The sequence below is a fragment of the Molothrus aeneus genome, chromosome 9 (assembly GCF_037042795.1).
Source record: "Molothrus aeneus isolate 106 chromosome 9, BPBGC_Maene_1.0, whole genome shotgun sequence".
Taxonomy (NCBI): Eukaryota; Metazoa; Chordata; class Aves; order Passeriformes; family Icteridae; genus Molothrus; species Molothrus aeneus.
The window spans coordinates 8,769,574-8,796,819 of record NC_089654.1 but is presented as its reverse complement, the minus strand read 5'-3'; the positions used below and the strand labels follow the sequence as shown (position 1 = coordinate 8,796,819).

Sequence of the window (27,246 nt, the reverse complement as noted above, 5' to 3'; positions counted from 1 at the left end):
GCTGGCCAGCACCACTGGCCTGGGTTAAGCTGCTCGCTGAGATGCAAGCCAAGGTCTCAGTGTGGCACTGAGATCCATCAGAGCAGCAGCTGTCAGGGGAAAACCACTCTTCAAGTTATCCTTCTTCATTAGGCCTGTTTAGTACAGATGGATCAGGGAAGAATGAAGTACAGCAGGCTTATTCATGTTTCTTTAATTAGTAACAGAACAAATATGTTTGGACTTTGATTATTTTACACAGAGAATATTGGAATGATGCATCAGGTGGTTTTGTGTCCATTTTGCTCTGTTTTATTACCATGTAAAAATATACATCTGGTACACAAGATTAAAAAAATATTTTCACAACAAAATAAGTGCTTTGAGCACTAAAAATTCACTTGTGCACTTTAATGTTGGCCTAAACATTTATATTTTCTAGCCACATCCCCTCCCTACCCCAAAAGTGGGCAAACCCCAGACTATAAATATTATCTGTGTCAGATATAGAAAACTTTCCCAGAAAAAGAACAGGAAATACAAACATAACAATTCTGTGGCTCAGACGAATTGATTTTCACTCCCCCAAAACAATAAAAAAGGAAAAATAGAATTTTTTTTTGTCAAAATTAAAATGGCACAGGGAACATAACACTAATTATCAGACACTGCAGGCAGAAGGGGAGGAAATTTTGAGACATGATACCTTTCAGGGGAGTAATGGCACAGACCAGGAAGCAATAGTATGCTTGCAGATGGTCAAAAAGGTTTAAGAATCACAGAATATTAGGTTGAAAGGGGACCTTGAGAGCAGAGTAGTGGAGATATGAGTCCTTCTTCACCTGCTGTAAGGTTGGGTCATGGGAAACCAGCAGTTTCTACAACCAGCATTTGCCCATCTTGAGCCAAGACAGCACCTCAGGAAGTGCTGACGTGTTGAAAATGTTGTTTTCTGGCAAGAGTCTCTTTCCACCAGTTTTTGAGACTTTCTCAGGTAGTGTGTGCTGATTACACTGAATAGTGACCTCGTTCACCTCCTTGGTCATGGGGGCACTTGCCATTAGTCCAAGAAGTACTGAATGCATCTTAGAACATCATCAAGTCCCTTCTTCCAAATGTGAAAAATCCCTTGAAGGGAAAAATGGTCCCTCCTTTGGTAAAGCATGAATTAGGGCAGAAGGAGACATTCACAGCTCATGTTAAAAACAGCACATCAACAACTAACCATGTGAAGGCAGTGGGATGAAATGCCACCAGCTTTGCAGGGCTGATCTCAGGTGTTTCCACAAACCCACTGCCTGTGGGAAAGGTAACACCTAGTAGCCAAGGTCACACCTGCTCACAGGGCAGGAATTGATAATGAAATATCTGGAGATCAATGTAGCTGAGGACAAAACAAGAGGGAAAGTTGCTGAAAATTTGATGTCAGATTGAGTCTTAGAAATCAGAGTGTGCAAAAGTAAACCAACTTGCCTCATTCTCCAGTAAGTCAGTAGCTTTCTAAAAAAGGAACCACACAACAGGGATTGGTATCTATTAAAAGAAGAAAAATCTGTCCAGAGGCTCTTGGAAAACTTAGGATTCAGCCCTGGCCTGAAGAGGCACTTCTGCAGTGTTCATAGGTCAGTGAACTGGAATACCCAGAGCAAGTCCTAGGGAAGAGGTCTCCCACCACAGGTCTGTCTTGTCCCACCAGACTCTGAGTGAGCCAGCTGAGTTCATCTGCCAGAAGACTTCAGTGGCAAATTCGTTCTGTCATTTCTTTCTGCATTGAAGGGGGAGAGAAAAGAAAGAAACAGTAAGTGCAAAAGACAGGTTGGAGTAGTGTGATGTGTCAGGCAGTTTGGGAGATGTCCAAAACCAACCCAGGGAAACAACCGTGGGAGTCCTGGGGAGCCTTCTTGTGTTTCCCATGACAGCCCTCCTGGGAACTCAGCTGCCTCAGCAGCTCCATCCTGGCACTCTCCCCCATCTCTGTGGCACAAGGTTATTTTGGCTGTGCTCTAGCCTTGAGAGCAGTCCAAGGAAAGAACTTTGGCTGAGAAATTGAAAGATGAAGGTCCTGCTCCTGGCTCAGCTGCAGAGCAGTCAGACAAGATGATGACACTCTCAGAGCCCTCTTTGCAGCCTTAGGAGATGGGAGACATGGAGCAGCTCCCTGCTGTCACTCCAGGAGCTGAACACAGCTCAGCCAGAGGACCTGTGGTTTCAGCAAGGGATCCCACAGTCACACTGCAATGCAAATGAGTGCTAATAGCAGGGCCACAGGAAACCTCCAGTTCTACTTAGGATTACAGACTTTTCTTTAGCCAGAATGGCATCTTGCCAGCCACATTGGGAAGGTGTCCAGCTTTCAGCTGGTGGAAGACGGTATTTGTCCTTGCCTTGAAAAGCTCAACTAGCATCTTGTAAATCCTGAAGTGAGGAAAGTGTGATTCTGGTTCACTGGGTTCGTGGCTTGTGAATCTGTGTGCCCACAGGTCCCCTTGTGCACCCCACAGAAAGGTTTGCACATTAAAAATAGATTGGAAGGAGGACTGGTCTGTGGAGAAGGAAAAACACAACTCTGAAAAAAGAGGAACTAGGAAAGGACGATGACCCTTGAGTAACCCTAAAAAGGTCCTTTAGTTATATAACCAAGAGAGACAGAAGCAGCAAACTCTGATTTTCAGTGCTGAGAACTTTGTTTTCAAATCCATCAGGGACAGTGGCAAAGAGAGGGTTTTCCTGTAGGAGTAACATACAAAATCACTTGAGCGCAGAACCTGGCCATCAAATGAAAAGTTGGTGCTCTGCCACAAAATCACATTGCAAACAGGAAATGTTTGCAAATCTTGAAAGGAAAAGAAGAGGGTGAGAGGACTGTGCACATCCTCTTGCAACAGCATTGCTCCCACCCCACTAGCACAACACCAGGCACAAAAGCAGCCATGAAGAGGGGGGACTGCAGTGACCAGGGGGCTGATAAGTCACCAGTGAGCTCCTCAAACCAGCCCCAAATGTCCAAGGCTTTCCTCACACCCAGGAAATCCCCACAGCTCTGCTTTAGTGCATAACCAGTGGAGCCCTGCCAGTGCTGCAGCCCAGCACCACGAGCTGCCCTCATCAAGGAAGCAAGTGCATGGCTTCTCTCTGGCCCCATCTTCCCTGATTTACCGAGAGAGTGAATCACTGACTTTTGCTAGTTCTGCTGTACAAAGGATCTCATTCTCAGTTCCCAAGATTTGCAGCTAAGAAATCACATCCCACAGAAGCAGAAGCTTGACAAAAGGGAAATTGAAGCAGCAAAGGGAGGTTCAGCCAGGAGAAAGCTTAGAAGTCTGTCATGGGATTCATGGGGACTAACTAAATGCAAGGTTAGGACAGCTGTCTGGGCTAATGAGGCAGCCTGGTTGCAGGACACTCTCATACACACCTAAAGCATCTCAGTGCCTGAGGGGAGGAGGCCCTTCCTCTTCCCTGGTCCTTCCTTTTAACTGTGGTTGGTTCTGCTTGAGGCTTGGATGGCAGGCAATGAGACACAGATAGACCAGGGGCAAATGTGTCTCATTTCCTTGTAGTTTAGCAGAGGTTGCATCACAAGGAAAGAATTTGTTCACCTGAGATTTATGGAGATCAGTCATCTCATGTTGCATATGAGTCACTGGCATTGAAAGCCTTTTTAGCAAAGTCGGCCTCTGCCTTGGCTGCCAGGTGTTAATTATTTACATTAGCAAGCAGCAGTCCAAGGGGATGACACCACTATGGACTGTATAGCAATGCTGAGGAGGTTTGTCATGAGGAACACTGACAGAGGATAGGCTGATGGCTGAGCTGCCATTTTCTGGAGCTGAGGGCCATTTTGATAATGTATGTTACAACTGAATTCTACAAAATAATTGAAGTCGATAGTGTTGTCATTCAAGTCTCCCCTAATTAGACCATCACCTCTGCATCCCCTTAAATCATAATTAGAGCAGATAGGCTGAAAATTGACTGAGACAAATGAAAGCAGAGGAGCAAAGTGCTTAGCACTTAGGGGCAGGGGCATCTCCCCCACCTTCAGATCTTAAGCAAGCAGCTGGGACTCTTCTCAGCTCTTTCTTGGATTATTATATCCTCTTGGTCTTCCCTGACTCTCTGCTGCTGGATATGGCCTTTTCTGCAACCCAGCCTTTATCACAGCATGCAAACTACTGGGTTTCCTATTAATTCTTTCCCCACTGCAACATATCCTCCCTAGGTCAGACTACACTCAACCTTGTCTGTGACAAACTTGCTTCTCTTACAAAACCAACTATGTGCATTTTCTGCTTTATGAGCCCTGGGCTGTCTGGCCTCTGCTTCCCACAAATCCTGCTGTTGTCAAGGGCTCTCACCTTCTGCCTGGCTAATTGCTTCCCAAGGGAGGCTGTAGGGAAACTGGGAGATCCAGTGAGGCTGTTGTCTGAAGCTGTGTGTCCTATCAGGGCTTGCCTTTCCTGCAGCCTCAGTGTAATTCACACTAGGATCTCAAGCAGGGAATGCTAAAAGAAAAACTGTGGAGAAGATACTTTGGCTCAAATCTGACTCCTGAAAGCCACTTGGGCACAACTGGCTGGAAACAGTTTGATGTGCAAATTGCATTAGAGCTACCAAGTCACTATGGGGACACTACTCTGCGGTGGTCCTAGGGGTATTGAAGTTCAATTCACAGACATGACAGCAGAAGCAAAGGTTAAGAAAGGATCAGTGGTTTCCTTGGTGCTGCTGGGAATTTCTCTCTCAGAGCACCAAGGTGATGGTCCCAGGACAGAAAACATGACTGTGTGTGTGAGGTAGAGTGGCCAAAAGAGTCCAGAGAGGGTCAGCACTGCTTGGAGTCCAGCCCCAACCTGAACCTACCAGTGCTGTATCCACACCACTCACCCTCCACCTCCCCATGCCAGGGCCATCCTTACCAAAGGCTCCAGCTCCCTGTGGTCAATGAGGCTGAACTCCCTGATGAAATAGTAGAAGTGCTTGTAGCAGGTGTTGACGTGAGCCTCAGCGCCCATGTTGATGATGCTGTCGAAGTGGTGGATGTAGACATGGACAAAGACACGGAAGAGGCGGGTGAGGATCTTGGTGCAAACTTGCTGGAACTGCTTGGGGAAGGGAACACCTGCAAAGCAGAAGCAAATTGGAAGCCATTTGAACATTTTTAAAAAAGAAACCAGTTAGCATTTAAAGTCTCTGTCATGCTTGACAGGCAGTCATAGATGGCAAGGAAGGACACTGTCTAATGCCAAGAGTGACACTGGGGCAGTGTGCCATTGAGCTCTTCCCACATATTCCCTCATTTCCCAACTAGCAACTTCTCATGTGCATGGGCTCAGGATGTGGAGAGTTGACATAGGAGAGAAAAAAGAGGGGTTTTTTTTGAGGAGGCTGCAACTCTCCACATCTGGCTCAATCCAGAGCAATCAGGCAGAAGATCCTTTTGCCCCCTCTCCCTGCCTTTCCCCTACAAGCTTGCACAGGCATGATGTAAGTCAAATTGTATTTACCCAGGTCCATGAACAAAGCCAAACCATCTGCCACCAGAAAAGATACCTTCCTCTGAACCCAAAAGCATGGCTCCTACTGTTTTCCTTCCTCCTCACACCCTCAGACATCACTTCTGATGCATCAGCAGAAATGGGTGGGGTCTCTACCTTTTTCCTGATCCTTATTTCAATAAAATGTCCCAGGAAGAAAACAGCCCATCTTAATGGTGTTTGGGTTGTAATTTCATTGTGCATGTATAATCCTGAGATATCCTCGTAGGATGGGACCCACCACATCTGGCTCTGTACTTTCAGCTTTGTCCTGTACAAGGACACAGTGTGGGATATTTCCATCCTTTTCAAAATACACTGCTATCACAATGAAAATCTCAGGGTGTGATACCATCAGTGCCAGCAACCTTGGGGTAAATCTCTAAAGGGAACATGCAACATGCTTTGAAACACTAAACTTTTTGGGTTGTTTTTTTTGGTTTTTTTTTTGTTTTGTTTTGTTTTTGGTTTCTTTGTGAGGAGGAGAATGAAAGAACTGATATTTGTTTTCCTGAGGCTTCTTCCTCTCCCCAGAGCAATTCAATGCAAATACACAAAGAACAAAATAAAAACCTCCCTTCCCACGGTTATACCAGCCTCCTCCCTTAGCTTATTAATGCAGCACATAACCTCTTGAAAATCCTTCCAAACAAACTCTTCTCACCCATAGCCAGCTCACACATTTTGTGCACAGGAAAGCATCAGCAAATCTCTTAGCTAAAAAATTTAAAATGGTAATTTTATCTTTGAATCTTTCTCACCAGCCTTGCTAGGCAATTAAAGCTTTTTTTTTCCCCAAAGGCTCCTGGCAGTTTTGTTTCCCAGCAGCAGTGCCGAGCCCCTCTCCTCTGTGGGTGGCAAATGCAAAGGTTCCATCCTTCCCACATCACGTGTGGAGCTTGTTTTCAGTCATCAGGGTTGGGCAGGTGTTGGGTTTGGAACTCATAAAATAATAATAAAATAATATTATTTTTGGTCTAAAGCAGAGTCACCCTGAGCACAGCCCAGTCTCCCTTTCCTGCATGCATAGTGTTGAGCAGAGGGCAGGGCTGAAGCATCTGAGCTCGTGCCACATCTGGATGTCCCAGCCACCCCTTGGAGAAGGACACAGATCTTGGCTCAGCATCACACAGAGGTGGTTTTGAGACTGATTTGTGGCCACATCTGCATAACCACAAGCACACTGCAGCCCCAGAGCTGCTCCTGCAGCAGGGACCTCAGCATGACCTGTTTCACCACCAGCTCTGACAGATCCCATTAGGACTTTTCAGGAAAGGTGTTCACATCTGGCAAAGCGCAACCCTATGCCAACACCTCAGAGATGTGACTGCAGATCTGCTTCTGCCCAGCACCCTTGGCTACAGAGCTCTCCTTTCCTGCTAGTCTGACACAGGCAGGGATCAGAGAGCTCTCCAGCTTCCCCTGCAGGCAGGAGGGACACAGTGTTTTATCAATCATTTCATTTGAGCTTTCTGCCCTGAGTGAGGATTTGCTGAGCAAATAAAAGCTCAACCCAGTCCTGGGCTGAGAAGGAAATAAGCTCAGAGAGTGAACAGCAGATCAAACAGATCTCAGGCTCCCGGGGCTGACAGCACCTATGGTGCAGATCCTGCTGTCAGATGGGCCACCTCCAGACATGGCAGATGGTGACAAGTGGCTTTCCACAGCTTTTGTCCTGAGGTTAGCCAGGAATTGTCTTGTCTCATACATCTGTCACCAGCAAGTCCTCATGGACATGCTGGCAGCTGAGGGACTTAGAGAAAAGACCTCCAGCTACATCCTAGCTTCTCCAGAAGCAGAATTGTATCAGGGAACAGAGATTTAGCTTAAATCACAGAATCAAAGAATTGAGTTACAAAGAATCTTTAAAGGTCAGCTAATTAAAATCTCATGGTCATCACAACTATGGAAGTTGTTGAACTCCTAAAGTAACGATGTATGGAAAGATGCCATGAGGCTGCCAGGACCTCCAAGCTCACTTCTGGACTACTCAACCACTGTGTTTCAGATGAACCAGGAGCATCGGAGGCTCCCCGGAGCTGAGGCTGAGCTGCCCTTCTTTGCGTCCATCACCAGGTGTCAGTGTGCGGCTGTCCCCTCCAGGCACGGCCAGGCTGTAGCGGCGGCTGCCTGTCACTAATGGATTTCTACAGGTCCCATTCCAGGACATCCCCCTCACTGGGGTCCTTTGGGACGGCTTGAGTCCGGCTCTGATTCCTTCTCCCCGCAACACCCTCGCTTGCACACCTGCCCAGGGAGGCACAGCAGGGTCCTGCTTCCTGTCCCCATGCTGCAGCCATGTCTGTCTCCTGTGCCAGGACCCTCGATACAGGCCAGAGATGCTTGACTGGACCCTGCATCTGGCATAGGGCTCCGTGCCAGCTGATGAAAGCACTTCCCCTCGGGAAGGAAGCAGGGCGGATATGTGACATGCAGATTGCCTCTGCCAGCAGTGGTGCCTCGCTGCTGATCTCCTTGGACTTGGAAAGAAACTCACAGCAGTCCCAGCAGGCGCTGGCCATGCTGGTGGGGAGCTGGAGAAACACCCCATCCCCTCACCCAGAGCTGAAAGAAGAGGCTCTGCAGTAAAGGTTCATCTGAGAGCAGCAGAAGGATCTGGCATGGACACAGCTTGCCCTGGGTCAGCGCTGCTGGTGCAGCGGATGTCCAGCAGACAGCACATGTGACATCCTCTCCAGCACGGGAGGGGACACTGCCAGGGCAGGCTGTGCCTCATCCCTGCAGCCAGGCACACACTGCAGCCAGCACGTCCCAGCCAGGGGACAGCCATGGCACAGGGATCCCTCCTGCCCGTGCAGGTGCTCAGCCTCACACGGAGCTCGCTGCCATTCCCACCAGGGCTCTTCTGGCTCCTGGGAGGGATCACTGCAACAGCGACTCTGGAGCGATGAGGCCCCTTCCCCACATGTGGAGGGGGGCAGCTGCTCCCCCCAGGGCTCCCACCAAGGTGTGGGGCACTGGTGGCCCTTGCTTAGGGGACTTGCTCCATCTCGAAGGTGACACATCGTGACACCAACCAGGGACAGTAGCAGATGGATGAGACAGAGGGATGAGTCCAGAGGGGCAGGCCCTGCATGGCTGAGATGTCCTCTTAGCAGAAATACACTAGGCCAGGGGAAAGTCAGGATGGACCTCCAGGCTGGACAAATCACCCCAACAGGGTGACACTGCTTGGGTTTGTCACCCTCCCCTGCCCTGTGCACATGCAGTGACCCAAAAAACACCATCCTAGCTCATCCCACTGATTGCGGTCCAACTGCCCCAGGGGAACAAAACATCACAAAACCCACCTGGGCTGATTTAAAAGCACTGAAATTACCTTTACCTAGTGCTCACCGTCCACCAACCTTGGAGAAAGCAGCAGCAGCCCACAGTCTGGCAGGCAGCAGCCACCCTTTGACTGCTCTTGCATGATGTTTAGTTTAGATATTAGGAAGGATTTCTGCTCCAAGCCAAGGCAAAAGCTGTGAGTACAGCAGGTACAATTTCACTCCAAGCAGAGTGACTCACAGCCCTGAAATGAATTGGCACCTTTAGCTTGTCTTGGACCTTTTGCTTGAAAATCCCAAGATATTATTTAAAGCTCCAAGGAATCTGTTTTCCCAACTCTGTGCTGATTGCTTCAAAACATAAGGAAAGCATGTGTATAAGGAAATGAAAATGAGAGGTAACAAAGTGCCTGTGCTTAGGGTAAGGGACTGCCAAAGAGTCCTGGATCTTTCCTGCCATCTCCTATCCCCAACACTTGTGCCCCAGCCAATTTAATTTTTTCATGATGAATCAGTACTGGGAAGCTATTTTGCTTCTTGGCAATTGTAATTTTTTTCCTCTGCAAATGCAGTAATTCAGTGAACTTCGTGATGAATTGTTGTTGTTATTTCTCAATTTCATTTTGGCCACCGTGGTGTTCAGTGATTCATTTTTCCTAAAAATAAGTGTTTAAAGCCCTGTTTAAAACTAATGGCATGATGGCAGCTGCAAGCTGGTGTGGTATTAATTTTGGAAGAAAAAAAGCAGGGGAAAAAAACCTCAACAAATTATGTAAAAAAGAGCCAGCTGAGAGAACACCGATAATTAGCTGAATTCTGAACATTTCTCTCCTGTTGTTATGGCAAGAAAGTATCAGATAATTTTGCACCAGGTTTTCTCTGGTTTTTATAATTGCTTTGGGACTATGCTTGAATGACAGGTTTGAGTTTTGAAAAGCTTTCCAAGAACTGTTACAAAACCTCCTGTGGCCGGTGCTCTGTCGAGCCACAGGCAAATCTGGCAGAGAGCACAGGGTGCTTCCGGTGCTGGGGCTGCTCCAAACCCTGTGCCTGCACTCATCTAACAGCAGCACCATGGGGCTTCAGCAGCCACCATGGTGCTGATGGAGCACACCTGGCCTCGTGCAACCAGCCTGATGCTGGCCTGGCCAGTGCAGACACAGCCATGGAGCCTGGAGACCCCACCCTGCCATCCTTCCTCCTGAGCACAGCACTGGGACCAGGCACCACAGGGCACGATGGTTACTGGGAGGAGAGGATATTTTCCAGGTGGTAATTTGTTCATGGATGTCCACTCACTGAATAAATCTACTGATATAGTTTTACCAGCTGGTGAAAGTACACCTGCAGAATCATTTATTCTTCTCCCTGCATGGAGAAAATGCTTATTCTCCATTTAAATGTATTTTTCAGGACAGCTACATTGGTTGGAAGAGTGGAAACAAAGCACTAGCACACACCAAATGATATGGGTTGTCTGGGAAAGCTGCTGCTTCTGTAGATTTATAGCCATCAGGTTGGCAGAGCTCATTCCATGCAGGGATTTGTCTCATCTTAACTGGCTGACAAACAGGTTCCCACTCCAGAGAAAGGATTAGACAGTGGGATGGAGCCCTGCAGGTAGATTTCCCTGAGCATGAGGAAGGCACAGAATCTCTTCCAACCCTTGCTGTGCAATGCAGGGGGCTTGGCAGCCCCCCCAGACCTGCTAATAATCTCCACCACAGGGATTTTCTGCTGGTGCCATCTGAGGGCTGCAGTCCTGCTGGTTAACTCTGCCAGGTCACAAACTCTCTGCTGGTGTCGGGCTCCCTTCCTGCCATGTTGGGTGCCAGCTGTTCCTCTGCCTCACTGCAGAGCTGGCAAGAGCTCTGTACCACACAGCTTGGCTAAACCAAAGGTGTTTGTCACTCTGCTCCTCTCCCACCTCTGACTTGTGCTGGAGGAGCAGATGCTTTAATGTGCAAACCAGCCCAGCTCTGCTCTGGTCGCTGCAGCTGTGACCATTTACCCCAGCCAAGATGTCTCCTGTTGTGCCTAAGGACCCTGTGAACCCACAAGTGAACCATCTCTGCTCATTTCTAGCTGAGCCTCTCACTCTGGGGTGAAGGATTTCCCCCCTCTGACCCATGAGATACCTCTCAAGTGTCAGGAGCCTACCAGCAATCATGAGCTGCTTCAGGCTGTGTAGCTCTTGGATGCAGGAGGATGCTGAGGTTAGCCTCCAGCAATGTTTGTGAGTTTGGGAACATTTGCTGCTTCTAAAAACAAATTTAAAATGAAAAAAGTCTGTTTTGTCTGCGGTCAGGTGGCCTTAGCCAGGGAAATCTTTGTGCTGGGACAGCTTTACTGCACATGGCAAAGAGGGGCCAGGAGGGGAAGCTGAGCTGCACACAGCTCATGAAACACCTGCTGAGACAGTGGGCAGCTGTGCCAGGAACCTCTCCAGCACAAGCAGGAGTGAAAAAAACCTTCAAGCTAAATCCCATCTCTGCTGCTAACATCCAAGAGTCTCACCACAACTCCAAAGCATGACATTTGTCATTTCCCCTCATCACCTCATGAAGCTCCTTTCCCCTCCTTAAAACAGCTCACATCTCCTCTGTGTCCTCTCAGTGCCTAATTCCCCTTGTCCTGGGTCTTTTCCCAAGGGCTTGCTCTTTAGGAGAGAGGTTAAGCACCTCTGTTTGGTCACCCTGGCCACTGTCCCCGAGCCCCACATCCTGGCCAGCCTCCTCTGTCATCCAGTGCATTTCCCTTCAGCCAAACACTCCATCTTCTGAAATTCCAGAGCTGCCAAGCAATTACCAGTGAGCAAGGCAGGCCAGTGAAAGGCAGATAACTGGGGACACACTGATGACAAAGTGCCACCAGCTCCCTCCTACCCATGCCTCCCCCAACAGCCTTTCATGTGTTTTAGAGTGCCACCTCAGCCTGAGTTCCTTTTCGCTTCTGTGAGGCCAAAACCACCAAGACATGCTGACACAGGGCCTGAAATCATTCAGGGGATACAAGGGGCCCCACAACAAAAGGGCTTGGAAAAGGGACCCCAGGTACAGCCTTGGAAGAGAAGAAAATGGATTTGACCCACGTTCATCTACAGTCATCCTGGATCTCACCCAGAACTGCCCCTAAACTGAAATGAAAGGAGAAATGGAAACCAGCCATCCTTCTGCCACAACTCAGAGGGAGAAGTGCCAGAAATGAGGTGAAAACCACCAGGACCATGACTGTATTTGGCTTTTGTACCTCAGAGAGAGAGATGTGGGAGAGCAGGGGGTGCTGCAATGTCCCTCCCATGGCTGGCTGCTTTTTGAGGTGTTAGTACTCCCTGTGCACCTTTACTTCCCAGAGCAGTGTCAAGCAGCATCACATCCCAAATCCTACCTGAAAGGCCTGAAACTGGATCAGGACACTCCTTTCTGGCTGGGGGGAAAACACAGTAAATCCACATCTGTGCCTCTGCTTTTAATGGCATGCAGCCACATCAGGAAGAGGAGCACCTACCCTGCTCCCTGTGGCTGCTGTCTCACCCCTCAGCAGCAGCAAGTCTGAGCAGCCAGAATGACCAGGGACTTTGCTGTCCCCAGCAGGGCTGGGACTGCTGTCCCAGAGTATCCTGCACTGACTGTCAGCCAGCCACACCTCCAGCCTCCTCCGTTCACTGGAGGGCATGGACACCACTGTACCCACGAGGGAAAGAAAGATGCCTGCACAGCACAGTGAATGCCCTGGTGAGTCCCAGGGACTGCCTCTCCCACACAGCCCAAAGGCATCATCCTGCCTGTCCTCCAGCACGAGCAGCTGGCACTGTGCTCCCTGCCTGCCCCAGACCACCAGTGAGGGGAAGAAGCAGTGAGTGCCTGCTGGCCTTGGTTTCAGGGACTTGTCCCAGCCAAACTCCAGGCAAATCCAGAGCAGTCAGATCAGATCAGGGGTCTGGAGGAGTCATCCCATCCCAAAGCCAAAATAGTTTGGCACAACCAGGCTGCAGGCACTGCCTGCCCTCTTGCTTGCAGAGACTCACGACCCCTCTCAGGCTCCCAGGGCCAGAGACTTTCCTTAAAAAGACACAGAGTTACACGTACAGCACAGCCAAATGGGGCTACTGCAGTGAGTAATGCCAGTAATCCTACACAGACCATTTTCCTCAATATTTCCCAGCACATTAATGAAAATCTTGACCATAAGCTGCACTGATTTCACAAAGCTCTGTCTGCTTGGCAAACAAAAAAGGTCAAGCAGACTTGCAAAGCTATGCCTTTCCAGCCCCAAGCCCCTTAAATATTTTTTTTTTACACTCAAGTAGTTTCATGTTCCGTCTGAAAAACAACCTCTCCAAGGCATGACCTGAGACTCTGGAAGCCCCATCAGCTCCAACCCTCGAACTCATCTCCCCAAATGACAAAAACCAGCTAAGTAGCAGCTAATATCAGCCTTGGCAGCTGCTGAGCATTGCAGGTCAGCAGCGAGGGGTTAGTTTGAAAGCTGTGCTACCTTTGGCAGCTCTTTTTGAAGAGGTGTATCATACACCCTGGGCCTTGGCAGTGGAAAGGCCACATCCTAGGGACATCTCTGCTCAAGCAATGCCTCAGCTACCTAGCAAGATGTGAGGTCTAATCAGGGCTGAGATGGAAAGGGGCTGAGGAGTGGACCTTGGGACCATGAACCTACATGGAAAACCAGAAAGAAACTGAGTTGGTTAGTTGAGAGAAAAGCAGGGATGTGATGACCACCTCTAACCAGCTCTGCAGCTCAGCCTCTTGAGGAAAGGCAAGGAAGCTAATGACCTACCCAGCCTTCATTTCTCCCAAACACAGAATAAGTTCAAGCACAGAAAAGGAGAACATTGTGTTCCACATCCCCTCATAGTAGGGTGAGAAATCCCAAACTCAGTTTGAGCAAAAGGCTGTGACACTGAGAAACACCCGGAAAGGGAAACACCACAATACTTTGAATCACAAAGTTCATCAATACCAACCCTGATGTGGAGCTTGGGAACCTGCACTGGTTACAAGCCCAGCTTTCGTGCAGGGAACCAGAGCCCACTCACCTATCCTGGTGGGGAAGACATCCTCGTTGTTAATGAGCATCTCGATCCAGTCCATCAGCATGCACATGTACTGTGGGGCCGACAGCTTGGTGGGCTTCTTGTACTTGCTGTCATCCTGCCACCTGTACTCGTACTTGAGCCCCCCAGACATGATGGGGCAGCTCCTCTCGGTGCAGTACTCCGACATGGTGCCGTAGATGAGGTTGATGCGGTTGAAGAAGTCCACCACGTGCACGGCGATCCAGTCATTGATGCTCTCACCTGGAGGCAGCTGCACCACTGCCTTCAGGTCCAGCCCGGACTTGAGGGAGGCCTGGGCTTTCTTGTACAGCTCAAAGCGCTGCGTGCCCGGCTCAAACTTCTTTCGGGGACGGAAGGTTTTGTCTTTGTTGAAGACTTGCTTGAGACACAGGGCCATTGTGGGCAGGGCCAGCCAGGGTGAGGGCAGAGGCTCAGAGCAACATGAAACCCAGGCCTGGGGTCTTCAGGGATGGAGGTTTCTGGGAGGAGAAGGAGACACATTTCAGTCACATGTGAAGACAGCAGCATGCGTGGACACACTTGCAGGGGTTCGCAGGGCTGACCCCACTGCTCTGACAGCACGTGGGGACACAGATTTGGAGTGAACTTCTGGCCCCTTCACACCCACCAGGGTGAGCTGGAGCAGCTGCTGCCACCTCACACAGCAGCTCCTGGCACTGGAGAGGGTAAGCCCTGCCACATGCACCCCATGCAAGGCTTGATGGCAGACAGATCCCTTCCTCCCTCCTGAGCACCTCAGGAGCTCACCAGGCTCCAGCCAACTTCTTCCTTCTAGGCTTTTACCAACAAGTGCTGCAATAAAGTGAGAGCCATAATATCAGCAGAGCTCACCAGTTCAGACAGTCCCACTCTGGTGGCCTTTCCCTCTCCTGCTAAAAGGGAAGCATCTCTTTCCCAGGGACTTGTCAGTACAAACAACCCCTGACCCTGCAGCAGTGGCTGGCAAGCGAGGCCCCGGGGACCGCGCTGCGACCGCAGCTGGCTGCTGGTTCACACAGCCCCAGCGCCAGGATCAATGGGAAAAGGGGGGGATTATTTTTGTTGTTCTGCCTGGTGTGTTTGTCCAAAAGAACAAAACCCACATCCGAAGGAGGGAAACGCAGCCCAGCACAGCAGAACAACATTGCCAGGATGCCGCCGGCTCTCCCGGCATGCACACAATGCACACGGCAGCCCTCGGGTGGTGCAGCTGATGCTCCGGGGGGCTCCAGGGGCTCAGCAAAGTGCTGAGCTCACCCCTTCCTGCATAAGAGTAGCAGCACAGATGAGGGCTGTGTTTTCCTTTTCCTCCCTGAAATCCAGTGGAAATCCCATCTGCCCGAGGCTGTCCTGGACAGACTGGAATTGTTTGTTTTGTTACCTGCATTAATCACCAGTGGTGTTAATGTGAGGCCAAAGCCTCCTTGTGTTAAATGCCTTGCTGAGGCTTAGGAAAGAGAAAGTCTTCCAGCAGCCTCCCCCTGATGGGAAGAGATGGAGAAGCAGTTAAGATAAAGGAAGGAAAATATTTATGGAAAAGGGAAGTGACTGACCCAAAGTCACAAGCAGGAGGGAATGGTACAAACCTTGGATGAACATTCATCACTAAAAAGACAGCTTTAGCTAAAAGCTTGCTATTTAAATTCTGTTTTCTAAACTCAGTCTTGAGCCCAAGGCCGGTCCTATTTTGTGATCAGCTAAATATCTCTCAAGTGAAACCCTCTGCTCCCCTTAAGGCTCACCCCAGGGTCATCACTGGGAGGGAGCAGCACCTAGTGATCATCCCAATGCCTGCAGGGATTTCTGCACTGCAGCCAGCATGTGTAAAACCCTCTCATGGATGCACACCCTGGTGCTGGTGGGAAGCCCAGCATGAATGCCATTAGTGCACAACCACAGCCTTTCCCACAGGCTGGAGCCAGAGCTTTGCCACTCTTACACAGCTCACAGCACTGTGTGAGCCCCATTCTGCTGTACCCAGGTACAAAACCTGTGTGGTTTTAGGTGCTTTCTGCCCCCCAGAGAGGGTCACAGCCACCACACAATGTTATGCAGTATGACTTCAACACCAGAGTATCTGCAGACCTTCCCCATCTCATGAGGCTGGGTGGGATTTCAAGGGCCACATCCCTGTGACCCTCATTTATTTTTGGGCAATGACTGGGGGCTGTTTCTTGGATGCTTTTTCTTCCCTGCTCCAAGCAACTGGCTCCAACCATGACAAAGAGTTTGTTTCCTACTTCAGAAAAGAGCACAGTCTCTCCAAAATGCCAGCCAATGCAGCCAGCATGATATCATGACTCCTATCTGTCCCTCAGGAATGGCCTGTGCTACAGCAATCCCTATGGATCCCATGGGAGGCCAGGGGACTCTGGGCACAGTGAGGCTCTAAAGAAAAGCCCTTATCCAGGACTTCCTGGATTCCACATATTCAAGCACATCCTGTTGATAACACCTCTAAAAAAAGCCTTCTGGGGAGTTTGCAAACACATAACGCTTTCAAAAACATGTATGCATACATACATATATATTTATATATAACCACTGCAACAGGGCTCCTAATTTGGTAATGTAGGAAGTGCTGGGATACCCTCAGGATGAGGCACTCAGCAGGCTTTGCCCGTACTGCAAAGTAGGAATGATGGGGCTGAGCAGTGACTGGCCCTGCAGCCAGGTTTCCCTGGAGTTTCAGCAAGGGAAGTCATGCCAACAAACATTTCTTTATGTCACCATTTCTGCTGGCCTTGGGTCATCTGCTCTGCTTCAGGAGATGTTGCTGTTTGCAGACTCCTCTCTGCAGAGCCTGGGCTGTCCCATGGTGATGAGCAGCCACCCTGGCAGATGACATCCCACCAAACATGTCACTTGCAGGGGCTGACAGCAGTGAAATCAGTTCTCTTTTAGTGCCCACACTGCAAGTCCTCTGCAAATATTGAGCCACTGGGAAATAAACATTTCATCTGCTGAAGCCAGACCTGTAACTCATCTACAACTGCATCCCTGCATCATCCATAGCTGGATCTCTGTGTTACCCTGCAAGCTGCTCTCACTCACCAGGCAGGTGGGAATGTGCTTTGTGGTTCAGCACCATCTGAATAAAACACCAGTTCAAAAAAAAAAAAAAGAGCAACAAGATTGCTAAACATCTGCCAGGTGTTTTTCTACCATTCATCTGTTCAAGTGGGAATGGAGAGTAAAACCCATTGCTGCCCAAGTGCTTGGAGCTGACCTGTCCCTGAGCCTGCAGGATGCCAGCATGGCACCACAGCCTTTCTGCTCCCCAGGCAGCAGTTTTCTTTTCAGGGTCCTCACTACCACCACTATCAAATCACCAAGTTGTTAAAAGACCTTGTTAATCTTCACTGGAGAAAAATGTTCTCCAGAAATTACATTTAGCACGAAGCCAAAAATACAACCTGGGATTTATGACCTGAAGAAGCAGAGAGAGGCACTGAGCCAAAGAACACATTTGTTCTCCACCTCACTTCAGAGCTTTCACTGCCCAGAGAGATCAATGTAGAGGGAAGCATGGGAGCAGTGGTGGCCAGGACCAGGAGATGAGATCCCAGCTCTGGCCCTTGCAGATGGGACACTGAGATGGGATGCACCAGCTTAGAGCAAACAGGCTTTGCAAAGTCACCAATGCCTCAGATTCCCCTCAGGCAGAAACTCAGCACCCTCCTGTTTTCTGGGAAGGAAAGCAAAATCCTTTGTGAATGGACTCAGACACATCCTAACTGGTGAAAAAGGGCTCCAGCCAATGCAAAATCAGATTTTCCCAGTTTCTACCTTTATGCATACAACTGGTGCTCTTCCACCATTGGCCAAGTATTTGGGGCAGATCCATGTAAAGAGCTGGAAAATGGGAACTCTTCCAAGGTTTATGGTGCAAAGTTCAGCTGAGTCTGATGTTCAGGGCTGTCGTGTTCCTAGAAATCATGCTGTGGTCCACTGGGGCTTGGGGTGGGGCAGGACACCCGTCCAAGTCCTAATCTCTGCTCACCCTGCCTGTTTTGGGAAATCCTAAGGGCGAAGTGTTATCCAGCAAGCTTAGGCAGCAACTTCCTACAACATGATCATACAGGTCCCGCCCCGGCCGGCGCCATGGCAGCAGCCTGCAGCTCCCTGCCTTCAGTTCCCACATGCAAAATCAAAGCTTTCCAAGAGGAACCTTGGCAAAGGCTGCAAACCCTCTTCCCCACGCCACAGTTCCCATCACAGGCTGCTGCTGGCACTCCAGGCGTCCTCAAATGCCTTTCTGAAGCACCTGCAAACCCCCAAACCAAACCTCATCCTGAGCTTCGAGTGGACAAGGAGTGAAGCAGGTGGAGCTGGAGACTTGCCCTGCTGTCACCCTGTGTCCCCACAGAGGATGGTTGGAAGAGGATGAGCGAAGTTTCTGGGAGGACAGAGACTGACATTTCCCATGGGATATCCACACTGTGGTGTCCTTAGTGCTCACCCCCCATCCACGCTCCCAAAATAGCCTTGGCTTTGAGGAGCTTGGCTACAAACCCAGCTGAGTGACCACAAATCCCATCCCTGTCCATGAAGGCTGCTGGGCTTCAGTCCTACCCCTGGTTTTGCTGCTGGCTTCAGTTCTGCTGGTTTTAAAAGCAGCAGCAAAAGCAAAATTCAGTGGGGTTTAGCAAGAACAAGAAAAGCACAGGGTTCAGCTGTGCAAGGACAAGGCAGAACCACTGCTGGGGAGGTAACAGGCCCAGACATCTGAAAAACTGATGTCCTAGATTGCTGGCAAGTCCAGAGATGGAAGGAAATTAACTGGATAGGAGGGATGCAAGTTCAGGGTCAGACTTAGGCGCTAATTTCAGGTTTGAGGGCTGGTTTTGTTTTTTATCTAAACTAGCTTGCTTTCTTTCTTACTTTCTTTCTTTCTTATCATTTGAAAACCACAGAGGAACACAACAAGGCAAAGGCTTTGTTGTAAATTAAAAACAACTCTGAAGGATCTGTTTAAAAACGACAAAACAAAAGGGAAGAGCAGGCAGAGCTGTGGGAGTGTGGCTTCCTCCTCACAGTCCTACAGGCACGGGGGCAAGGTCACCAAGCAAAACCTCTGGTTGTCTAAATAAGCTTTAGTCAGAAAACCAGCAGGAAGGATCAGAGATGCACTGTCAGGCTCCAGGATGGTCACAGTGCTGCTCTCTGCCTCAGTGTCCCCAATTTCAAAACTGATCTCCTTGCCCAGGCTCCCTTTAAGGGCTGCAACAGCAAAGGCTTCAGGGGAAAAAGTGCTTTGCAAGTGTCTCTGGGAAGAACTAACAACCATGAAGGGTAAGGAGAGAGGAAAGCTCTGACACCAGCACCTCCCATGCTCCAGAGCCAAGTGCATCCTCCCTGGATCCATGCCGGGACAGTGACACCCTGGCAGAAGCATCTGCCTGGAAACTGCTGTGTTATCAGCACACTCCAACCCCCATGGGCAGTGCCACCACTGGGGAGCACAACGAGGGGTCCAGCACTGTGCAGCCTGCAGGGAGACTCCAGCTCCCACTGCTTTGGGAAGAGGCCAAGGAGGCAGAGCACAGACCTGTCCAGCTCCAGGCACCTCAGAGCAAAGAGTGGGTTAATTACCACCAGCTCTGCACATCCCCCTCGGGCTTCCCCAGGGGGTCTTGCCTTTGGGGCACCCAGATATCTACTTCTTCTCTGCTTTAGGGGATTCCCTTCTCCCCACCACAGGCAGTGTCAAAGTCCCACCCAGCCCTATCCCAGGTGGAGGAGAAGGACAGCATGAGCTCAGCCACCATGTGCCAGAGCCCTGAGACAGACAGCCAGCCTCCAGATGGACAGTCTGCCCAGAAACCTGCAGGCCCCAGCTGGCTTTTCCCTGCTCTAGGAAGCCTCACTGCCCAGCTGGGGAGTCAGCAGCCCTGTCTCTGAGCTTCCCCTCAAGCCCCAAAGAAGTCCAGATGCAGTTTGGTCTTCAGTCCTAGAGCATCTCTGCAACCAGGGCTGCTCCTTGGAACTCATGTCCCAAAGACTTCTCCTAGGCATCCCTGAACTGCAGACACTGCAGCCCTGACCCAGGGAGGGACTGTGGGCAAATGGTGCTTCCAGGGAAGGGAGCACATTCCCTCTTTTTATATGCCTTTCCAGCCTTGTCATCATCTAAGGAAGGGGGGCTGCAGAAGGAGGCTGTTGGGGAGCAGAGTCCTGGGGCACTGGCCCCACTCCCTCTGTGCTTCCTGCTGGAGCCAAGCCCCAGCTGGGCTGTCCGTGAGAACGGGGTTATTGGCTGCTGGTCCCAAATATAACCTAAAGGATAGAAAATTCCAGGAAATGAGCCAAGACAAGATGCCGGGAGGGGGATCAAGGCCCAGCACATGGGCTGGGGGAGCTTCAGAGAAGCCCTGGGCTCTCAGCAGCATCTCCCTGCTGCCAAACCTTCCTTGTGCAAACTCCCCTGGTGCCGCAGAGACCCATGAGAGCATCCATGAGCACAAATCCCTGGAGCAGAGCAGGACTCAGGCCCCACACTCCAGCTGGGGACAGCTGCCAGCGGGAAGCTGTGCTGGTGCTTCCCCCAACTCACATGGTGCTTGGAAATCCCCAGCTCGTGAGAAACAGACCTGGATAGCTTCCAGGAACGGGGCTGCTTACACCCGCCCTACAGATGTGCCCTGCTGTCCCCCTGCTCTGTCCTGCTCCTTGCCCTGCCTCCCTGCCACACCACCAACAGAGCAGCAGCTCTCTGGCCCAAAGGCACCAAAAAAAAGTTTTTCCCAGATCACACAAGACACCTCCAAGCAGAAAAGCAAAGCAGCGTCTCTCCAGGTTAGAGGCAGCATGTCCAGTTCATTTTAGGTGTGATACCCAGTGGGGCTGGGGGCTTGTGGGGGTACCTCATTCCTGGGAGCTGAGATCTCTCTGCTACTAGCAGTAACTTGCTGTGAGCCCTGAAAAGAAGTGTCCAATGGCCTCAGTGGTGTCCAACAGCTCTGGTTCAGTCCCAAGGGTGATTACTCCGTTGTCAGAGCCGTAATTCCAAACATCGGGAGCTCCAGGCCTGCGAGCTCAAGGAAGAAGACGAGAGGAGATAATCCAGCTGCAGAAAACCCATCTCCGCCGCCGCTTGCTCTCACCCAGTTCCCCCGCCCACAACTTTCCACCCTCCCTCCGACACCGACACCGGCAAAGCCGCTGCGGGGGCTGTCCCGTTCGGGAAACGCGTGTGCTGCCTTCCCCTGCCTGTCCCCCTGCCCCCGAGGGACCCCTTTCCCTGCGCAGCGCCGGTCATTCGCACGGATCCCTGCCCAGCATCCCCCAAACAGGGGATCCCTGCCTGGTATTTACACACTGGCTGCCGAGCTGGGACACCCCGGAGGAAGGGGAAGAGCCTTCTGCAGGCGTCCATGGCCCGGCTGGGTGAAGAATTGCTCTTTCCTAGGCTAATGCCGACCCCAGTCTTGCCCATTCCGTGCTTAAAAGAACCCCAGGAGCATCCTCAGCAGTGCGGTGCTGGCTTTTTACCTCCCAGGACTCACCTCATTCCCCGGCACGGCGGCTTCCAGTCTCAAATTCCTCCGCTGCACTTTGTGCTCTTATTCAGGAAAAGGAAAAAAAAAAATTAAAAAGCTACAAAGTCCAAGCCAGGCTCTCTGTCGGGACTATTGGCAGTTTGGGGATCGCAGCAGCAACAGCAGCAGGGAGAACCGCCTCGCTCCAGCGCTCACGGGGGTTTCGTTAGAGAAGCCGGGGCCGAGGGTTTTTCTCCGGTCAGTGATGTCACATCCTGACCCTGCCGGCAGCTCCAGCTGTCCCTGGAAAACCCGCTTGGAAGCGGGCCTGCCAGCCCCCAGCATCCGCCGCCTTGGGCTCGCCGGCTCCTGGGTGGGCACTCACTCCCACCCGCACCCACGCTCCATTCCTGGATGCTGAGATCCTTCTTGGCGGGCAGCGCCGTGCCGCTGGCTGGCTCCGGCTTTCACAGGACAGCAGGGAGCTGGGGAAAGGAGACGAAATCCCGGAGTGTTTTCCCCTCCTCCCCCCATCTTTTCACAGTCCCTCTCCCTTCATCCTTCCCCGCTCTGCACGCACACACACAAAAACACAGCCGGGGGTTTCCATGCCAGGCCAAGCTGGATGCCATCCAAAACAGAAATGCCGGAGAGGGGAAAAGAAAGAAAGAGAAAAACTTTCTCTGCACAGAGCACTTACTTTCCGTTTCTGTCGGAGGTGGGGTGAGTTCTAAGCGCGCTGCGGTATTTAAATCCTGCTCAGCAAAGGCAAGCCTGAGCCAGCACGCTCGGCGCCGGCAGGAGCGGCCAGCCAGCGTGGGATGGCTTGGCAGGAGCCGGGATCTGCTTTGGGGTCAGAGTCCCGGGTGGGGCTGGAACAGCGATGTTGATGATGGGTGATGCTGGCGGGTGTCGCGGCAGGGGCAGGCAGAGCGTGGCCCTGACACTCGCGGCTCCCTTCCGGGCACGGTGACGTGTCGCTCCCCGGGGATGAGATGTGTGATGCTCCGGCCTCGCTGAAACGTCCGCGATTGTTTGGCAGCGGGACAGCTCTAGTGAGGGAAACGCTTCTGGCCTTTCTTACGTGTGTGTTAAACTCGGGTCTAGCCAAGCGTTTGCAGGTGATGGGGAGAGCTGGGGAGTGGGGCACAGGGCAAGGAGGATGCGGCTGCTGGGCACGTTTGCATAAAGCTGGAGGGTTTAGAATGAGGGTTTGACTCCCTGGCAGTAGGATGCATCTCTGCAGGATCCACACTTCCACACTCCTTTCCCCAGAACACAGCTTCTCAGCTGCAGGTGATGCCAGGGATTGCTCTTGAGGCACAATGTTCAGAGGCAGTCTTTAAAAGTAAATTCATTCAGCAGCCTCCCAGACCAGCCAGCCACGAGGGAGCTCAGCCCAGCCCTGCAAGGCATTTGCTCTGCTTTCCTCCCTCTCTCTGTGAGGTTGGTTTGGTGCAGGTGCAATAGGAACTCTTTGGCACCTGCAGCAGCATGTTAGTAGAAGTGAAGAAGACACTGCAGGGCCCATTTAATTGGGCAGCAGCCAGTGGTGGATCAATTTTGACTGGGGCTGAAGGTAACTGAAGCTTGCACACCCCAGAAGGCCCTTGCTTTTCTGCCTGTCCTCATTTGGGACGTGGCTGAAGGGCAGATCCTGAACGAGGTGACAGGAGAAGGACACACCAAGGACATGCAGGATTCCTCTGTGCTCTGCATCCACTACAGCATGAGATGGCTGAGGGGTCTCACATCTGCAGAAAAGGTAAAACCTTGAGGTGAAGTGCCCTGCACAGCTCTTGAGGCAGAAGGGAAGCACAAGCTGTGAAATTCATCTGTGCAGCTGCTTCCCACCACCACCATCACCAGCTAACCCAGTACAAGAGCCATAACCTCAGAGCTCAGCTCTGTGTGTGCATCCTTCCTGGACCTGCAGGCTGAGCCTTTTCCATGTCATCCTTGCCCTGCTCATGAGTGAATCTCTCACAGCCATTGCAGGTAGGTCCAAGTAACACCTCTAAAATCAGGATCAAGCTCAAGTAATCCAGCAGACTCTTCCTGGTCACCAGCAAACCAGCCACATTCCTGACTCTGGCAGGTTCAGGCAAAGTCTTTTCCCATCCCTAGTGCTGGATGCTCATTACAGCCACCCCAAGTCCCAGCAAGGGCTGAGCAATGCTGCTGTCCTCCATCCTGGGGACCTGGGATGCAGGAAACAACAAAATGTCCTCAGACCTTGTGAGTGGAAAGTGGAGGTCTGTGGAGCAGATGTAACTCCCAAGAGCAAATGCCAAGCCAGGAGGAAACTTCCAACTGAAATCCCTGCAGAAAATGGGCAGAAATCCAAAACTGAGGGGGCTTGGCCGAATAGCAAAGATCCCAAAGGCAACTCATAGCCAGGATTTACATCCAGGCAAGATGGAGCCAAAATACTTGGAGGGGAGATGGGGTCCTCCCACCCTCACCAGTCTGGAGCCAAAAGAGAGGGGCCAGGAGAACAGCAGGAGGGCTGGAGTCACATCAGCTGCAGCCCCACGAGTCCACAGGGGTGAGCAGCACCTCCAGCTCAGGGATTTACCCCTCACGTGAGGTTTTGGAAACCTCAAAAAGCAGAGAGCCCACGGTCCCAGAGCCAGCCTGGTATCCCACAGTTGGTATCCCAGCTGTGGGGAGGGGAAGCAGGAGTCACTTGGGAGAGAGGAAAAGGTCCGAGGGACTGCTCTGGGGAAGGAGGGATGCGTTATTGTGAAGAGGGCATTTGTCTGCCCTGGAGGAAGGAAGAGGGGAGTGCTGGCCTCGCTCCTGAAGGCAGGTGCATGGCTGGATTTATCGGGGGAAGGAAGCAGGGATGGAAGTGAGCCCGGAGCACTGGGCGGCTCCATAGGAGCTCAGGGGCAGGCACGGGAAGAGGCCCCGGGCAGCGAAGCAGATTCGCAAGGCTTGTCAGGACACGGCTGCCCCGGAGGGAGGGAGGGAGGGAGGGAGGGAGGGAGGGGGCAGCGCCCTGCCAGCCCCAGCACCGCTCTGGGCCCTCACACAGTGCCCTGATGGCACCTCATGGGCACTGCCACTTCAGCAGCCGGGGAGGTGCTTGTTCCCAGACAGGGCTGCAAGGCTGTGAACGCCTGTGCAGAGCAGAAGACAAAGCAGAGGGAGCAGTGGGTTTGCGCTGATTATTCCCAGAGGGGAACAGGACGTGTCCAGAAAACAGCTCTGCAGCATCGGGAACAGTCAGTTCCCCTGCTCTGCTCTGCTCCACCGTGTCCTGCACAAACTCAGAAAACAGGGAGTGAGAGCTTCTTCAGCCGTGGGTCAGAGGGCACTGGAGTCCTGCCATTTTCTAAGGCACAGGGAAAAAAAGCCAGGCACAGATGAAAAAGCACTGGAGTCATCATTTTAAGGGAGGGTAAGAACGTCATCCATCAATCTGCACTTCCTTGATTGCTTTGACTGCAACCTCCTCCCTTGGGAGCAGGAGGGCTCTGGGTTTATCTCCCCAGGGTGACACGGCTGGGTGGGCAAGACAGAGGTTTGGGATGCTGGTAACAAAGAGCCTCTGACACCAAAACTTGCTCCACCACTCCCAGCGGGAACTCCTGCCACACCCCGGGCTCTCCTCCAGCTGGAGGCAGACCACAGCCAGCACTGAGGGGGCTCCTACAGCACCTTGCTGCAGGATGCTGCAGGGGCTGAAACCCTACTAAAACCAGACACACCTATCTTGGGAAGGTGCTGGCCCAAAAGACTGGCAATCAGCAAAACATGCTGGGAAACTACTGCAGGATGTTTGCCTTCCCCAAGGCAGCTCAGGTGGGATCTGGGACATGGGGCTGGTGGAACCATGGGCTGAACTCAGTGCAGCCCAGCTCTATGAACCATACAGCAGCCTGAGCATCTATATGGTTCTCAGCACACAACTCACAAAGTTCACAGAGCTGAACAGACAGGCTCAGGCAAGCCGTGTGAGTGCCCAGAGCTCAGAATCAGGAGACAAACCTTCCCTCTAGTGGCTGGATGGCACATGAATCCCACAGCCACCTTCTCCCTCTCTTACCTCTCCCCCCATGCCAAGCCTAACAGCATTATTTTTCACCAGCCCTAAGGCTCAGCACAGATCCCAAGGGCATCAAATCTTACAAACTCTGTGTGAGCTTTTAGTGGCTTAAAACTGGCACAGCTGCTGATTTGCACAAAGCCAGACAGCCCCAGTTCATGCACAAACATGTCCCAGGCACTGGAGAAGCCACACAGCCACAAATCACCACTTGTTTCTGCAGCAAGGGTGGTTTGTAGGGCCAGATCTTCAGCTGGGTTACTCCCCCTTGCAGCAGTCATTCAGTGGGGCAGAGGATTAGATTCTGCTGGACCTTTTTATTATGGGTCTTCATCTAAATTTTAGGCTCATCACTGGCCATTTCTGCCATTTTTTAAGTCCCGGAAAAGTTCTTATTTTAGGAAAACATCCCACTATGGGTTTTAAAAAACACCACTCAAAATGACAGGTAAATCACTACAGCCTTATACCTGAGAATTTGATCTTTTATGCTCAGAAGGAGGCTGAGGTGTAGATTTGGAAGCCTTAGATTTCACTCTCATGGATGTTACATTATAGCTACATCAAAAATGAACGCAGCAACTCCAACTTTTTCAAAGGTGGAAGTGAATTATTAATCAAAACAGCCCTTCTATCAGCTAAGGAAAAATGATAAATGGAGCATGAACACCATAAACCAGAAGTAGAAATGCTTTTTAATAAAGGTGATTCGCTGTTCAGATTATCACAGTCCTATCCATGCCTCCTCTGATTAATTATTCCCCTGCTCTGCAGACTGCTCTGTGCACACTCAGTGAACAGAAACCAAAAGACATTACCAGGGAGCAAGACCATCCCCTTTCAGCAAGGCCCCAAGAGATTTGCCTCTTCTAGAAACATCTTACAATTTCCTGAATGGACAGGAGTTCACACCCAACATCTAAGAGTTGGTGGTAAAATAGACCTCAACATAAAACTGCACTGTGTAGCTTTAGTGCTCAGCTGAAGTGTTCATGTCATAAAATCAGAGAATGGCCTGGGTTAGAAGGGACTTTCAAAGGCCATGTAGGGCAAAGAACAGGCTGAGAAAGTACAGAGTGACAGTGGGCATTACAGCAACAGGATCCTACAACTACCCAGCAAAAAGATGCTGCAAGAAACTTTCATTGCTCATCACAGCTTCATATCAGGTTGTGGTTAATGAAGAAAATTGATACCAGGCAAGCCTTCCAACAGAGACAAAGTGCACATCCTTCTTTCCCCCCTTTCTCTGGCAAAGGAGGGGATGAATGCTTGCCAGCTCCAGCAGGCTGAAAAGGCGCAGTGTGGCCCAGAGCTAATTAGTGCTAAGGATGAGTTAGTGCTGGGGGTCTGATGTAGACATGGTAGGTATTTCAGAGTGGCTCCTGGAAGCTCCTGGCTGTCCTGTGTCCCCCTGTGCAGTGGTGGCAGTGCTGGTAACCCCCACAGGCTGCACATCACACTGCTGCAGTGTCCTTGTCCATGGATGTCTCTGCTGGGAATGACACAAGAGAAGCTCAAAGCATCAGCTTTGGGATTCTTTTGCTGGGGGCAGGTTTAAAACCCCCAACCTGCTGCAGTCTGTAAAGCCAGGTTCTTACCAACACTGCTAAGTTAAAGCAGCTCTGCATTTTCATACCAAGACATTTTTTTCACTTGACAAACAAGAAGCTGGCTGGTGACTCTCTCTGTCACTATGCCAGTCCATCTTTCTTTTATTATAGATAGTGCCTTTCCTGAAGTGGGAACAAGAGTTATTTTTTGCTCCTTCAAATGTCATTTGTGAGTTGGCTGACTAGATGCCAGCCTGAGAAAAAATAATCCTGTAAAA

At 51.0% G+C, this 27,246-nt stretch overlaps 1 protein-coding gene across 3 annotated transcripts; it reads right to left on the bottom strand.

The window, feature by feature from the left end:
* Positions 1-168: 168 nt before the first annotated feature.
* On the bottom strand, positions 169-22,221 carry MOB3C (MOB kinase activator 3C). 3 transcript variants are annotated; one of them, XM_066555628.1, is made up of 6 exons: positions 22,062-22,221; positions 21,389-21,846; positions 20,747-20,917; positions 13,860-14,359; positions 4,899-5,101; positions 169-1,744 (listed from the first exon to the last, which is right to left on the bottom strand). In XM_066555628.1, the coding sequence occupies exons 4-6, from the start codon at positions 14,275-14,277 to the stop codon at positions 1,715-1,717; spliced, it is 651 nt and encodes a 216-aa protein (XP_066411725.1). In that variant the 5' UTR covers positions 14,278-14,359; positions 20,747-20,917; positions 21,389-21,846; positions 22,062-22,221; the 3' UTR covers positions 169-1,714. The 3 variants fall into 3 exon arrangements, with proteins under 3 accessions (XP_066411725.1, XP_066411726.1, XP_066411727.1); XM_066555629.1 differs by having other exon boundaries at positions 20,747-20,910; XM_066555630.1 differs by having other exon boundaries at positions 21,389-21,444.
* Positions 22,222-27,246: the final 5,025 nt, after the last annotated feature.